The following is a 15,275-nucleotide window of genomic DNA, read 5'->3' as shown; positions in this document are numbered from 1 at the left end:
AAGAAAACACTTGCTATTTTGCTATTTTGCTCTTTTCCTTCTAGTCCATGGTTCTCCTGCTCCACAGTCAACGGCAGTACATATTCGACTTTGACTCTCTGGACAGGCTTTCAGCTGTCACGATGCCAAGCGTAGCTCGCTACACCATGCAGACCATCCGGTCAGTGGGCTACTACAGGAACCTTTATCACCCCCCAGAGAGCAACGCCTCAGTGGCTGTGGATTACAGCGAAGATGGCCTCCTACTGAGAGTAGCTCACCTTGGCACGGGCCGGAGGGTCCTGTACAGATACCGCCGGCAGAACAAACTGTCGGAGATCTTGTATGACAGCACGAGGGTGAGCTTCACCTACGACGAGACGGCAGGTGTGCTGAAGACCGTCAACCTGCAGAATGAAGGTTTCATCTGCTCCATTCGTTACCGCCAAGTGGGTCCCCTGGTGGACCGGCAGATTTTCCGCTTCAGTGAGGATGGCATGGTCAATGCACGCTTTGATTACACCTATGACAGCAGCCTGCGTGTCACCAGCGTGCAAGGCGTCATCAACGAAACGCCGCTACCCATCGATCTATACCAGTTTGATGACATCTCAGGAAAGGTTGAACAGTTTGGGAAGTTTGGGGTGATCTACTATGACATAAATCAGATCATATCCACCGCAGTCATGACGTACACCAAGCACTTTGATGCACATGGACGCATCAAGGAGATCCAGTATGAAATATTCCGCTCGCTCATGTACTGGATCACTTTCCAGTATGACGACGTGGGTCGAGTCACCAAGCGAGAGATCAAGATCGGCCCCTTTGCCAACACCACCAAGTACAGCTACGAGTATGATGTGGATGGCCAGCTCCAGACTGTGTACCTGAACGAAAAAGTGATGTGGCGCTATACGTATGACCTCAATGGAAACCTGCACCTGCTGAACGCAGGAAACAGCGCCAGACTTCTTCCTCTGCGCTACGACTTGAGAGACCGCATCACCCGCCTTGGAGACATCCAATACAGAATGGACGAAGACGGCTTCCTCCGTCAGAGAGGAGCAGAAATCTTTGAGTACAACTCTAAAGGACTCTTGGTGCGGGTCTACAGCAAGAGCAGCGGCTGGACGATTCAGTACCGCTATGATGGACTCGGTCGCAGAGTGTCCACTAAGACGAGCTTGGGCCAACACCTGCAGTATTTCTACGCAGACCTGAGCTACCCGGCTAGGATTACACACGTATACAACCACTCCAGCTCAGAGATCACCTCACTTTACTATGACCTCCAGGGACACCTGTTTGCTATGGAGATCAGCAGCGGGGAGGAGTTCTACATTGCCTGTGACAACACCGGCACACCTCTGGCTGTCTTCACCAGCAATGGCCTCCTGGTCAAACAGCTCCAGTACACGGCATACGGTGAGGTCTACTTCGACTCAAACCCAGACTTCCAGCTTGTGCTCGGGTTTCACGGAGGACTGTACGATCCCCTGACCAAACTGCTGCACTTTGGGGAGCAGGATTACGACATAATGTCTGGCAGGTGGACTGTTCCTGATGTCTCTACATGGAAAAAAGTTGGCAAAGAGCCAGCTCCTTTTAATTTATACATGTTCAGAAATAACAACCCCATCAGCAAAGTCCATGAAGTGAGAGAATATGTTGCAGGTAAGAAATATCACAGTTAAAGCTTCTGGTAATTATTAGGGCTGCAACTAATGACTACTTTTGTTATTGATTTTTCTGCAGATGAATTTCTCCATGAATAATTTAAATTGTCATAAAATAGTGAAAAATATCCATTAGAATTTGCATATTTAATCTGTATCCTTCGCTGATATTTCATATTTATTTTTATTTAATTTTGTTTATGCTGTAATAATTAGCATTTACTTAGCAGTTTCAGGGTTTTGAAGCATTTGCATTTCTCTTCTCTCAATATACAGCAGAAAAGGTTTTTTTGAATTCTCAAAAAAAAAAATCATGTTGTAACTGGTTTTGACATTTTTTTTTTTTTTGCACAGATGTGAACAGCTGGCTTGTAACCTTTGGCTTTCACCTTCACAACACCATCCCTGGATTTCCAGTCCCAAAGTTTGATTTAAGCATGCCATCCTACGAACTGAGGAAGAGTCAGCGCTGGGATGATCTGCCGGTGGGTAAACTGAATATCTCTCATGCATATTGAGCACAAAAAAAAAGCAACTATTAATCCTCCTCCAGCCTTGCTTTTGAAAGTGTAAGAGATCAGACAGACAACAAAAACATTACTTTGTTTTCTATTGTTTTTCTCATACGTCAGTATTTTGAAGCCGCCATCTGCTAATTGGATTGCTATGTATTTCATAGACTATCAATTTTAATTGGACAATATTTGCATAATAATAGGCATAATAAGCACAGTGTACTTTCCTCTGTCTTGCTGTTTTAGTTGCCAGTTGAACGCATTTTAACACTGTCTAACTTTATATGTAATATTTTGGTGTTGCTAATGTTACAACAATCTTTTGAAGCTATTTATGATTCTTTGGTCTAAGGCCTTAACACAAAAAGTGTCGCTGTAAAAATTGTCATGGGGGATATATCTACTTGAAAACAGCTTGAAAACACCATTATCTTAGACAGGGATGAAAAACTCTCTGAAGCAGAGCAGGAGCTGGTTCTAAATGGCCTGGAGAGTCAGGTTCTGCCATGTTCAGGCGTTAACGTTTCACTGCACTTTTCCTACAGTCCATCTCTGGGGTCCAGCAGGAAGTAACCAGACAAGCGCATTCTCTCTTGTCATTCGAGCGGCTGCCAGAGGTCCATCTCAGTCGAGGTCGCAGAGGTGAAAAGTCTTGGCTGTGGTTCTCAGCGGCAATGTCTCCCATCGGAAGAGCTGTTATGTTTGCCATCTACAAGGGCAGCGTTCACACTCACACTCTCAACGTGGCCAGTGAAGACTGCATCAAGGTTGCAACGATCCTCAACAACGCTTTCTATCTGGAAGACCTCCACTTCACCATCGAAGGGCGGGACACGCACTACTTTGTCAAGCCGGGCCTTCCAGATGCCGACCTTGCTGCGTTGCACCTCACTAGCGGACACAAGACTCTGGAGAACGGCGTCAATGTGACTGTTTCCCAGTCCACCACAGTCATGGATAGTCGGACTCGCCGTTTTGCAGACGTGGAGATTCGTGCTGGTGCGCTAGCCCTTCATATCCGCTACGGATCCACGGTGGACGAGGAGAAAGTGCGGGTTGTTGAGCTCGCTCGTCAGCGCGCCCTCGCGGGTGCGTGGGCACGAGAGCAGCAGCGAGTGCGAGATGGCGAGGAGGGGGTCCGCCCCTGGACAGAGGGGGAGAAGAGGCAGCTTCTGAGTAGTGGAAAGGTTTTGGGGTATGACGGGTACTATGTGCTCTCCATCGAGCAGTACCCGGAATTAGCAGACAGCTCCAATAACATCCACTTTCTTCGGCAAAGTGAAATTGGGAAAAGGTAACAATACGAGGTGCATTTTCTGCCAAAGAGACTTGTTTTGGTAGAGACACACTAGCGGAAGAACTGAAAAGCAACTGTAATCAGAGGTTGCTGTTATGTAACCTGAGTGTTGATGTGTTTTTGTACAAAATGAAAGAACAAAAAAAAAAAGGAAAAACATACAAGGGGTCAAAAGCAATGCTGTGCATTGTGGCCTAGGGACTACAGAGTAAATGTATAACTACACCAAGCCTTAACATGGCAATTACAGGTCAATTCCTCTGTTGCACAAGCCTTTTTGGACTCTGGACTCTGAAGCAGAGGAATAGTGGTGTCTTTGGGGAAACAGTCAGCTAATTTAGGTGTGTTATGGGTTTTTTTTTGTTTGTTTTTTGTTTTCATCAGGAAAAGTCTGGCTCTACAGAAAGTATAAGAGCAAAGGAAATGTTTACATTATGCATATCTGCACTTCTGTAGAAGTACGAGGCTCGAGAGTTCACACTCGTAGAGCAAGCAGTGTCCTTGAGCAAATGTTTGTTTGAGACTTCTGACGTTAGAGATATCCTCACCAAACAACCACTATGTATACCAGATTTAGCACTGTAAACGTCAAAAAGAACAAAATGTCTGATTCTCTTTGAGATGTTTTTAAGCAGAAAAAGAACAGTTTCCATGTTTAAATACCCAATATTCATTGTGACGAAAGGACAGTAAAGGTATGAAGAACTGTGTTGGGGGAAAGGCACAGACGTGTCTTGGATGGCACAGGGACACCATGTTTTGTAAATTATGCAACAGTTTGTCGTTTTTTTTTTAAGAAACTGAGTAAATGTCTGTACTAGTCATATTAACAGTAATTTATGTTGTGTTTATACATGACGAATAAAGTCCAGCTGAGTTTGATTTTTTTTTTCTTTGAGCTTTTAGACATGCTATTTTTTTTCCAGTTACTTTCCTCCTAATATGGCTAATGTGGGGCTTCTTCACAATGCTCTGTTTAAGTAATTAACAGAAACCTGTGCATGTAGTGACAAGTATTTACAAGTGGTGATGTATCTATAACATGCAGTCAGCTATTATTTCCACTAAATTTAATGTTTATTGGGCATAATGCCTTTTGACCTGGCTTCCTGTCCAATGAATATTTCATCAACACAAATATTTCATGAACCCATCTCACATAAACAAGGTTACAGTGGATCCAAATATAGCTCACATCCATGTTCTCGGTAGGTATAATTTTTTTGAATGTTAAATGCACTCATGGATTAAAATGATATTGGGGTTCTTTTTGGTGTGTTGTTTTCTTAAGAATTGGACAAAGTTCTGCCTTTCGTCACCTCAAAAATTAACTGTTCACTTTTTAAATGAATGTGAATGGTGAGAAAATGTAGCTGCCATTAATTTGGATATCATCGATGCTTAAAGTCTTTCCAAATAGTTCTGCATTCATGGCTTCCATATTCCAAAATATAGCGAAATAACAAAGTACATCAATGATTAAAAATCTTCTTCTGAGCTACAAAGCCAAAGAAGACAAACGCGGCATTAATTTTAAGTTAGCCGCTTGAAGCTGTTCTGAACTGAAGTGTGTTAATTGTAGCTGAAGACATTTTAAGTGTAACTAACCTGTGATGTCGACAGTTGCCTAAAAGCAATCCACTCAGTCAGCATCGTAATCAAAAAGGGTTTTAGGTCTGAACATCTGATCGCTCAATTTTTAAAATTGCATTTGGGTTGTGATCAGCTTACTCGTGATAAGTGTTATTCTTCAAAGCACAGAGGAGCTGGGATGGTGGAATGCATAATTCTGAAAACAAGCCCGTCATATGAAAGCGATAGCTTTTTCGTGGTGAGCTTCAAACGGCATTTTAAACCAAATGGGAGCAGAATATCCTTTGCTCAAAGGTTGTTTTATGCTGTTGTTTTTGACCTCCTCTGCTGCTCCGGCATCTCACAGACTCTTCATGTGGTTTGAGAAATTTCTAAAACTGTTTTATGACATATAGAGCTCAACAAAGCTGCATCTCTTTGAATGTTTCTCAGCTCAAAATCTGAAATACATGCCTTCAAAGTTCTCATCAGACTCCCTCAGGGCACAGCAACCCCCTTCCGTGCAAACCTATAATGAAATATCTTATTTAACTTCCCCTGTGAGCCATTGTCTATTCCTTCTTTACACTGAAATTACAGTGAACTTAAACGAACCTCCATTTGTTATGATATATCCATACAAAGAGTTTCATACTCCACCAAAACCCTGCTGAAAAATCTTCAAATACAAACTCCACTCTGCCAAATACAAAGCATTCAAATCTTTGATTCTCTTAAAAGTCCTCTGATGCTCCCTAGTGGTACAAAGTGCATAGTTCAGAAAGTCATCCAGTTTATCTACTTATCATGTTCATGCACACTTATTGTAACAGCAGCCATCGCTGCTCTTTAAGGGAGGTCAGAAAATACTTAAAATAATTCAGTCAAATTCTGGAGATTAGTGTAGCGGGTGTTGGAGGGGGGACTAAAATCACTTCTGGATACTCCAGGTTAATTTAACGAGACATCAAATGGAATAGATGAACCAGTAATGTTAAAATGATCCGCAGTCCTGCTGCAGTATCACACTGTGACCACAGTCAGCACTGCCAGAGCAACAGTGCGGCGGATCGCTACGCAGCATAACTAGACCGACTTCAAAGGCTTATATAAAAGAGATGGCACGACTTTGCAAGAACATCAAAGACCCAAAAGCATCATGCAATAACCACATCAGAGAAATGGAAAAATGAGCCATGTTTCATAATTCAATTGAGCCTCATTTTATGCACGTAACACAAAGGTAGCAGCATGGATTCACACGACCAAACATGAAATGATTTTGCAATCCAACATCACAGCACCGAAGAGAACGTTGCACACCATATGTGAGGCTCGAGTTTGACGTCACACAGCTTGGGTTTAATTATTAGGGGGGTTGATTTTCAGTTTTGGGCACCGCAGTGGCCTAGTGTCAAAACGGTTTTCAGTTAAGTGAAAAAATATCACGATAAATTTTGCATCCATGCAGGTTCAAATCTGGTGGGTGCTGGAATTTAAAAGAACTTGGGCCGGAGTTCTGAATTTTTTAAAAGTTGCCCCACTCACATTCAATTAAGATTATATGACGTAGAGCTGAGTGTATGGAGAGCTGCAGTAATTTAAAGTGAAGTTGAATTTACAGTAATAATACAGCAATATTAGAAATGTGCGATCAAGCGCATCAACCGAGCTGATTAGATAATTATGAACACATGGAATAGTCAACAGACTGAGCTCTCTAATGAGCTTCCAGTAAATAAAATAAGTGTGTAGCTGATTGCTTCACCAAGGAAACAAATATAACAACAAATATTCTCAGTTATTTTTAAAACTCATCTCAGTGTTGATGTCCCTCCGTGAATTTCATCAGACCTGCTTCCTCTGGCAACCTCTCCTAATAGATTGTAACATGCACACAAGGTGATGGTGTTCATTATTGCTTTTACTCACCTCCAGCCGACAACTCGTGGACTTTCTCTGAGACACGAAATGAACAGGACCTGCAGAGGTAAATTACATTAGAGGTATGTGACAGGAAACAAGAATTCCATCTCGAAAGTGTTTGTTTGCAGGATGTCAAAACACATGAATTTATCTGTGAGGGACTTTTCCTCAGATTTCACACCAGGAAAGCACCATTACTCTGAGCTTCAGATTATATAGATCCATATACAATTTCCAAAAAGAAAGCTGCTCTTTATTCTATTCGGTTGCTGAACCAAATGTGTTTGGATGACTATGCTAATTATAAAGGTTAGTTATGATAGTACACCATCGAATGGAGCACCAGCACTTCCGCCTTTGTAATTAATTTGTTAAATTCTGCCGTCTCTGGAATCCAATTTACGGTACATTTACCGGAAAGGAAAGTAAACATTGCTTCTAGCTGGAGATGTCTGTACAGGCAGGTGCCAAAAAGCAGAAACAAATGGCTGAAATCTTCCCCAAACACAAGGATGATGTCGTCAAGGAGGGCCAACAGGCTTTGTTTCCTTGTGATCACAGATTTACTCTATGATCTCGACATAAACAAGCTTTGTTCTGAGCTTTGACACAACATCTGTTTTCTTGTGGACACGCAACAACAATCTTGTCTCATTAGATGATCGTTAGATGAAAAATGCATTCTGATATGGTAATCATGTAGAAGCAGCAGACACGCAGCAACTCTTTATATTGCCTCTCACTTTGGCAGCAAAGTAACAAATATCCCAGCAATACAGTCATAGTCCTTCATAGCAGTGTTGGTCGTTCACTGACTGTCGCCAGCGACCACAGTGCACATGTCATTGTACTGTTTCTAGAATATTCCCATAGTCTTGAGCATGATGACATCAGATCAAACACATCTCTGGCTGCTCTTGCCAACAACTAAACTCTCCTTATTTCCAGATGCAACCTGTTAAATATCATAAAAGTCTTCAATAAATGTAAAAGCTATGTGACAGATAATGAAGTATACGTGTACATCATATTTGATCATCAGAATCCTGAAACATTTTGTATCTAGAAGATTGGATTAGTTAAAACTGTGTCGAGATCATCATAATTATTGATAAAACTGTTAATTATTACAGTATGTAATCATTTCCTCTGTAATAATTATTGCTAATAGGGTGGGTAGAAAGAGCAACGTGCAGCTCTTACTATTAACACATTAAGTTGCTTTTTTGTTGCACTTTCTGTTCTTTCTTTGACACTTTAGTGCAAACACACTGATTATGTTCAGAGTTGCAGCTCTTAAAGACATTACAAAATGCCTCAAATCAAAACTGACGTGGAGGAGGAGTCAGAGGCTTGACAAGCCCAGTGGCGAATGCAGGACAAGGGGCACGCACAGAGGAAAACAGCTTCGCTCGGCCATATCTCTGCTTTCCTTTAATCAGTGACTCACTCAGACCTTGAGATAATGCTTAACGACACGTGTGTCCTATCAGTGAGATGTACACGTCCACTAAAGCCTCGAAGATACACCGATGGTCTCATCCACTCCCAAGCATCTCATCCACTGCACCCCCCTCCGTTACCGTCCCATTCATCCCGGCTAAATGGGAACAAGAACAAAGAATTTCGGGGCTGCTTCTGCTCGTCTTGTTCGGTCTGCAGCATTATATTGCTAGACTTGTACCATGTCCCAATTCAGAAATAGCTGCTTGTTATCATCCCTCTGATCTTCTGAGGACAGTTGCTCAGGCTGTTGGGACTGTACTTCAGAAGTCTACAAAGAGTACGGGCGAAAAACAAGGGCGCTAATGATCTTGGAGGGATTTAGAGGGAGTGGATTGTGGATTCTGAGTTATACATTGATGAAACTGGGTTAACTGTCGTTCAGAAAGAATTTGCTTGACAGCGGGTCGTGGTTCGGGATGTGGGAAGGGACGGGCCTATAATTATATCTTAACCGATCTAGCCGACTGTGAATGAAAACAAACATTTTCCACGAACTGCACACGACAGCTGATAATACGGGCCGACAGGGAGGACATCTCCTTTGGACGGATGAATCCCCTTCACAGGGAACGATCACAAACATCAGTGGACAAAGGACATATTATGTGCCCTCTATCAATAACCTTGGAACCACATGTTCCCAATGACCGTCACTGAGGGTAAATAAAATACTTACCAAAGTGCAAATATTTACAGATGAGTCTGGTGACCCAAAGAGTGGCGATGATGAAGAACACTGATCTCATTTTGACTTAATGTTTACGCGTTCGGGCAAAGACTGTTATAAAGAGCTTGCGGTCAAATATTACAATGATTTAATCATAATTAACGTTAACATGAATTATTTTAATGAGCAGGTTTCCTTCACTGCCTTCAAGTATAATTTAAGGTTGTTTTTTTTAGTACTAAACATAAATCAAACCTCTTAGGTGGTTGAAAAAACACATTTTTCACACATTGCCTTAAGAAACGTATAGAAAGTGCACATCAGTTCTGCGATGGCAATATTTACACCAAGCATCTCACCCCTCTCAGTCAGCAGCTTACATAACCAAGTTCACTATTTGCAAGACACGATGGACAGAGAGATCCAAACAAAGCAAATCCTCGGGAGTAAACACAGACTATGCCCTGTGAGCGACACAGAGACGTTTCCTGAATACAACATTTGTTCTATTAGTTGAAACGTCTGGAGCAATGATTAAGCTTTTCAGCTCTTTTATGTCTAATTGCATTTTTTATGTTGAATTCATTTGGTACCCGTTCATTTGAGGGCATGAAAGTAATATTTGTTGACTGTTCTTTTAGCAGATCAAAGAAAGTCCAGAGGGTGCTCTCTCAAAGGCAAACAAAATGGGGGCTCCATGGGGCAAATAGAGGCGGGCCGGATGGTGACCGTATCCTCATGAGTGATTGGATGAGGTGGATCTTTAAAAATCTCGCTTGCTTTAAAGATAATTTTAGTAAACATTAGTCGAGGAAGAAGAACAGATCTTTGCCGCACCTGATTTGGACAAGTCATGAGTGGATGTCCGTACTTTGAGAAGAGGCATTTGTACGTAAACTGTTGTTGCACCTGGAATAGAGCTGTCAAGGATTTTCCCCCCATTTTTATTTATTTTTCTTTTTTAATTCAATAAAATTCAGCCCTTTAACAATGCCTCACCAATCCTGATGATGGGAAAGCACCAAGTAACAAAAGGCCTTCTCTCCTCACACTGCAGGTTATTCAGAAACAAGCCTCCCACAACAGAAGAAGAGCAGGAGGATGCCTCTCAGGCAGGGGTTAACAAGGCCAGTAAAGGAGGAATCATCTATGGAGACTACCTGCAGGTAGAAAACAGCAACTATAATACATGTCAGCCTTTGTACCTGGCCTCCTTAAAGAAAGATAAGTACAGGCAACTGGATTTGTTTTCAAATTTGAGTGAAGTGCTTCAATTCTTTCCAACCCTCAGCTCGACAAAATAGTCTCAGCCCAGGTGTTGCAGAGCGAAGTCAAGGGTAATAAGATCCACGATGAGCACCTCTTTATTGTCACTCATCAAGGTAAAACTCCCGTGGCTTTGTAGCATTTAAGAACATTTCTTCTACTTGTCTGTTTTTTAGTAACTTTTTTAGCTTTGGGTGATTGAACATGTTTGCAATCAAAAGTTATTTATTTCCTTTTTGTAAGTCAGAAAAATGGCTTCCTGGAATCCAAAAAATTTTAGAAGTGAACTGATTTCAACCAAGAATTAGATTTACTACTTTAAAATTTACAAGGATGAGTGTAATCTTAGTTTTTGCTGTGTAATTCGTCCTGAATGTTTAGTGACCTGTTTGTTTACCTTGTTATATTATACTGGCGTGCTGAAGCTATTTGTGTTTTATTTCAGCTTATGAACTGTGGTTCAAACAGATTTTGTTTGAACTCGACTCAGTGCGAGAGATCTTCATCAGTGGACACGTAAGTCACATGTCTCAGGTGAAAAATCGTGCAGGTTTTGTGATTGTGCTTTTTTTTTTTTGTCTTATTGATGACGACAGAAGGTAAATTAGCATCAATCAAATACAGAAAAATATGCTGTATAGTTTTAAGTGGCCTTACTGAGATTTGGTCAGTGTTGAAGATTGAATGCTGCAGACGTTACACTGACAGTCAGATCTCACAGTGCCTGTTTAAAAAAACTCCCATTCAACAGGAATTATTTGTCTTATTCAGTCCATCTGGCTACGAACTTCAGTCAGGGGAGAGTGAGACATTTTGTGAATCACCCTGCTGATGTTCTAAATTAAAATTTGACGTTTTTTTCCCGGGACGAGACGCACATTAGGTTGATGAAATAATGATGCAGAAAACCTACAACTCTTTAATTAGACTGTGTTTTCCTGTCTCGGGGCGTGTGCTCACAGCCTTTGCTGTGATAAGTCGTTATTTCCTTAAATATTTTACTGTTCCTCCAGGTCCGAGACGAACGCAACATGCTCAAAGTCAACACTCGCATCCACAGGATCGTGATGATCTTCAGACTGTTGGTCGACCAGTTCGCCGTGTTGGAAACAATGACAGCCTTGGACTTTTTTGACTTTAGGTAAGCTTATAAATAACTTCTGGCCCTCTCTCCTTCTGCTTTAAAAATTTTATAAGATGCACTCCTTCAGTGCACTCTATCTGTGCTGTGTGCATGTATGCTTACGTGTGTGTGTGTGTGTGTGTGTCTGTAGGGATTACCTGTCTCCAGCCTCTGGATTCCAAAGCCTTCAGTTTCGGATCCTGGAGAACAAAATCGGGGTCCCGGACAACCTGAGGGTTCCATACAACAGACGCCATTACAGGGACAATTTCAAGGGTCAGGACAGTGAGAGGCTGCTTGCCACTGAACAGGAGCCAACACTCTTAAAACTGGTCGAGGTATGTTTTACCACAAGCGAACCACCTGCACGTGGTCATTCATTTTTTCAATCTAATCAAGAAGGCATTCGTTTTATTCTACTGTCTACCTTCTATTGTATTTTTACAATATTGTTTGCTGTCTGTTGCCCTGGACAAGCCCATCTGCGACTGAACAGGGTATAAATGTGATAAAACCTTGGGCTGCTCTTCTCAGGAATGGCTGGAGAGAACTCCTGGCTTGGAGGCGGATGGATTCAATTTCTGGGAAAGGCTGCAAATCAATATATTTGATGGGCTGAATCAGGAGAAGGAGAAAATCGAGGTAAGAGATGACGCCAGCTTTCAGAGCAAACTTTCTCTGCTCCCCCTGGAGTGCACAGATGATTGACAGAGACTGTATTTCTATTTACGTTTTTTTTTTTCTTTTTTTTTTTAAAGAAAATAGCAGATTTAGAGGAGAAGGAGGAACTGATGGCTGAGCTGGTCAAACAGAGAGAGCTGTTCACGTCTCTGTTTGATGAAAAGCGCCATGACCATCTCCTCAGCAAAGGTGAGCGTTTCTACAAATTGAAAAAAAAAAATCCATCTGATAAATCAGATGTCACAATTCAGTGTTCGTCAAGGCTTCACGTGTCTTGCTTGTGACCTAGATTTCACAAAAAATCTACATCACAACTCTTAAAACTACATGAAGAAACTAAGTTTTACTTGCAAAATTGAAAATGTAATATTTCTTCATTCCTCCCGTCAAGGTGAGAGGCGTCTCTCTTACAAAGCTCTCCAAGGTGCTCTGATGATCTACTTCTACAGGTATGTGGTTTTTACAGCATTCCTTCATCTTTAAGATGAAGGACAGATGCTGCTGGCACGGTGCATCTCTCTACTGTTTTTTTAGAGATTACATACATCTAGACCTGAGCGCTGCACAGTATGCACACAGCCTCCGAATGTTGACCCCCAGCTGGGGTTTTTACATGTTGCTTAAGAGCAGCTCAGTGTTTGTTCCTGAGGCAGGGTTACATGTTTGTTCTTCCCACCTAAAAAATTAATTTCACAAGCCCTTCTCTGAAATGCCCGTCAGCCATCCAGGTCATGTGATACCTATAGCAGGTGTAAAACAGTAGCGGTCGGGCCAAGCGGTCTGGAGAATGTTTCAACACTTATCTGAGGGTCTCTTACCAGAACGTGGTACCAGGCTCTGAAAGCCTGTGTGGTAGGGAATCATCACATGTGACTCATTAAAGCTACGCAGGAGTCAACAGTCGTGTGACAGTCACTGGATGGTGATAATGTGAAACAGATGGCCAAAACACTAACTGCATTGTGGGTAGTGAGCAGGTGATAGCTGTCGTTTTACAAGTGCTGCGACTCATCTTCATACACCTGTACAAGGTGCGTTCAAACACTAAAATCTTCTTTAATCCTTTTAGGGAAGAGCCGAGGTTCCAGGTTCCTTTCCAGCTGTTAACATCCCTCATGGATATTGACACCCTCATGACAAAATGGAGATGTAAGTACTGTAGAATCCCTGTCGGTCGCTGCATGTGCTCACCAGTGAACAAGAACAGGAAAATATGGAGGGGAAAAAAAAATAAGTTCAACTAAGAAACCAGTGCTTTAATATTTTGCCTAAGGGCAGAGCTGGACTAGCTGGAGTTTACAGAGCTTAAGTTAGTTCAGGACCTCAGAGGCTGAAAAATATTCTAACATCGTCTTCGCCTGCTGATCAATCCAACAACTTATTCCCATGAAATACATTTTTTACTCGCTTATGTCTCACTCACGTCTTAACAATTTATATCTCAAATAAAACATGCAGAGCCAGAACGTTGCTCATACTGTATCACAAAGGATGTGTGTGTCTTTTGTTTTAGACAATCACGTATGCATGGTGCATCGCATGATTGGCAGCAAAGCCGGCACGGGGGGCTCATCTGGCTACCACTACCTGAGATCCACTGTCAGGTATCGCACGCTGTAAACTTTAACTTACTGAATAAACACTTTACACTGCAAGTATCTTAAACACTTCAGAGTTAATTTAGATAAGGACAGGCCACTGCTACCCTGCGCTTATCTAAATTAACCTGTCATATGGTCACTTCTTCCTGACATGCACAAACTGTATTTAGTTTCAAAGGAGCAACGACACAGGTTCTTTATGCAGCATCCATTAAGTTTTAGCGGCAGACTGTGAGCTTTTGTCCTTCAGAAAGTGCAATTTGCAACAGATGCCCAATTATATTGTAAGGGTGCATGAGTTTCATATGTAATAAATGATTTTTTTTCTCTTTAGTGACCGCTACAAAGTGTTTGTGGATCTGTTCAACCTGGCAACGTTCCTGGTGCCTCGCCACTGGGTGCCCAAGCTAAATCCCAACGTTCACACGTTCCTCTACATGGCCGAATGCTGCGACAGCTCCTACTGCAGCAGTGAAGACTCCGACTAGTTGGCCTCTCAGTAGTCTGCCCTGGCGACACCTGGTGACAGGTGCTTAGGTGAACAGGTTGCCATTTAAACAAGCAGAGAAACACACATTTGTTAAGAAGACATGCAATGTTCCAGTGCTGTGAACGCAATGACAGCAGTCTTAAATACTGTACATCCTATTTTTGCACAAAACACTCAGATACTATGATGATGATGATGATGATGATGATGATGAAGGAAAACACAATAAGGTGGCATTTTTGGAGCATCTTGCAAAAAAGATGTTGGGAGTGAAAGATGACACAAAGAGCGATTACTAAAAACATAAAATGAATTATCTATAATGTATAATATTAGTAAGAGACGTCTGATACCATGATGGTATTACTGGTTAAGCTTTTTAAGATATTTTCTTTTCTGTGAAGTTTTGAGATTGTGACCTGTAAACACAGAAAAATAACAAAATGTGTTTATATTAATGTTAATGTCAAGCAAGGTGAAGACATCTTTTTCATCTTATTGTGACACTAAAAGCAAAGCAAAGATCCTCCAATTATGTTACAGAAGAGCGAATTATGAGCTCATTAGTTACATCAGGCTGCAGCACTGAGGTTCACACAACACAGACCTGTGACCGGCGTCTGACCCTGAATAAATCAAACGGCCAAATTACACTATTTCACTCTAATCTTGACTGGTCACAAAGTAAAGCAGATGGCTCCTTGATAAGACTTGCTTAGATGTATTCCAACAAAATTATGCAAATTCACTGTGACTGACCTGAAAGCAAATGGATCGGTGAGAGCAGTGCTCAAACTGCTGGCGATGATGGGTTCTCACAGAGGCATTATATTTCAGGCCAGCATGGGGAAGGTGTCAGCGGGAGCCATTGAAGGATTATTGGGACATGGTTTAGATGCTGGAAGGAGTACGTAAAATGACAATAAAGCTCTATAAACAATCAATGTCAACACCTAAAATAGATCCATCTGCG

General features: G+C 41.8%; 2 protein-coding genes across 2 annotated transcripts in view; both read left to right on the top strand.

Moving 5' to 3' along the window:
• si:dkey-237h12.3 (teneurin-3) overlaps positions 1-3,872 on the top strand; it is a 126,465-nt gene extending 122,593 nt beyond the window's left edge. The window contains exons 28-30 of the mRNA XM_041943529.1: positions 45-1,656; positions 2,013-2,143; positions 2,719-3,872. Of these exons, the coding sequence (XP_041799463.1) occupies positions 45-1,656; positions 2,013-2,143; positions 2,719-3,471 (2,496 nt within the window). The 3' untranslated portion in view covers positions 3,472-3,872. The remainder of the gene's footprint in view (positions 1-44; positions 1,657-2,012; positions 2,144-2,718) is intronic.
• A 6,122-nt stretch (positions 3,873-9,994) lies between these two features.
• On the top strand, positions 9,995-14,300 carry tdo2a (tryptophan 2,3-dioxygenase a). Its single transcript, XM_041944609.1, has 12 exons — positions 9,995-10,029; positions 10,199-10,307; positions 10,433-10,523; positions 10,853-10,923; positions 11,421-11,548; positions 11,682-11,868; positions 12,065-12,172; positions 12,289-12,400; positions 12,603-12,660; positions 13,281-13,360; positions 13,725-13,815; positions 14,147-14,300. The coding sequence occupies exons 1-12, from the start codon at positions 9,995-9,997 to the stop codon at positions 14,298-14,300; spliced, it is 1,224 nt and encodes a 407-aa protein (XP_041800543.1).
• The last annotated feature ends 975 nt before the right edge of the window (positions 14,301-15,275 follow it).

Source organism: Chelmon rostratus, chromosome 9, assembly GCF_017976325.1.
Source record: "Chelmon rostratus isolate fCheRos1 chromosome 9, fCheRos1.pri, whole genome shotgun sequence".
Taxonomy (NCBI): domain Eukaryota; kingdom Metazoa; phylum Chordata; class Actinopteri; order Chaetodontiformes; family Chaetodontidae; genus Chelmon; species Chelmon rostratus.
Note: the sequence above shows the minus strand (reverse complement) of the source record. Positions and strands in the feature narration are given on the sequence as shown.

What these genes read in the sequence shown, in the direction of transcription:
- tdo2a (XM_041944609.1), top strand. Translation starts at nt 9,995, where the DNA reads ATGAGTGGATGTCCGTACTTTGAGAAGAGGCATTT. An exon ending in TGACCATCTCCTCAGCAAAG is followed by an intron (nt 12,401 to 12,602) that starts GTGAGCGTTTCT and finishes CCTCCCGTCAAG; the next exon opens with GTGAGAGGCGTCTCTCTTAC. An exon ending in CTGATGATCTACTTCTACAG is followed by an intron (nt 12,661 to 13,280) that starts GTATGTGGTTTT and finishes TAATCCTTTTAG; the next exon opens with GGAAGAGCCGAGGTTCCAGG.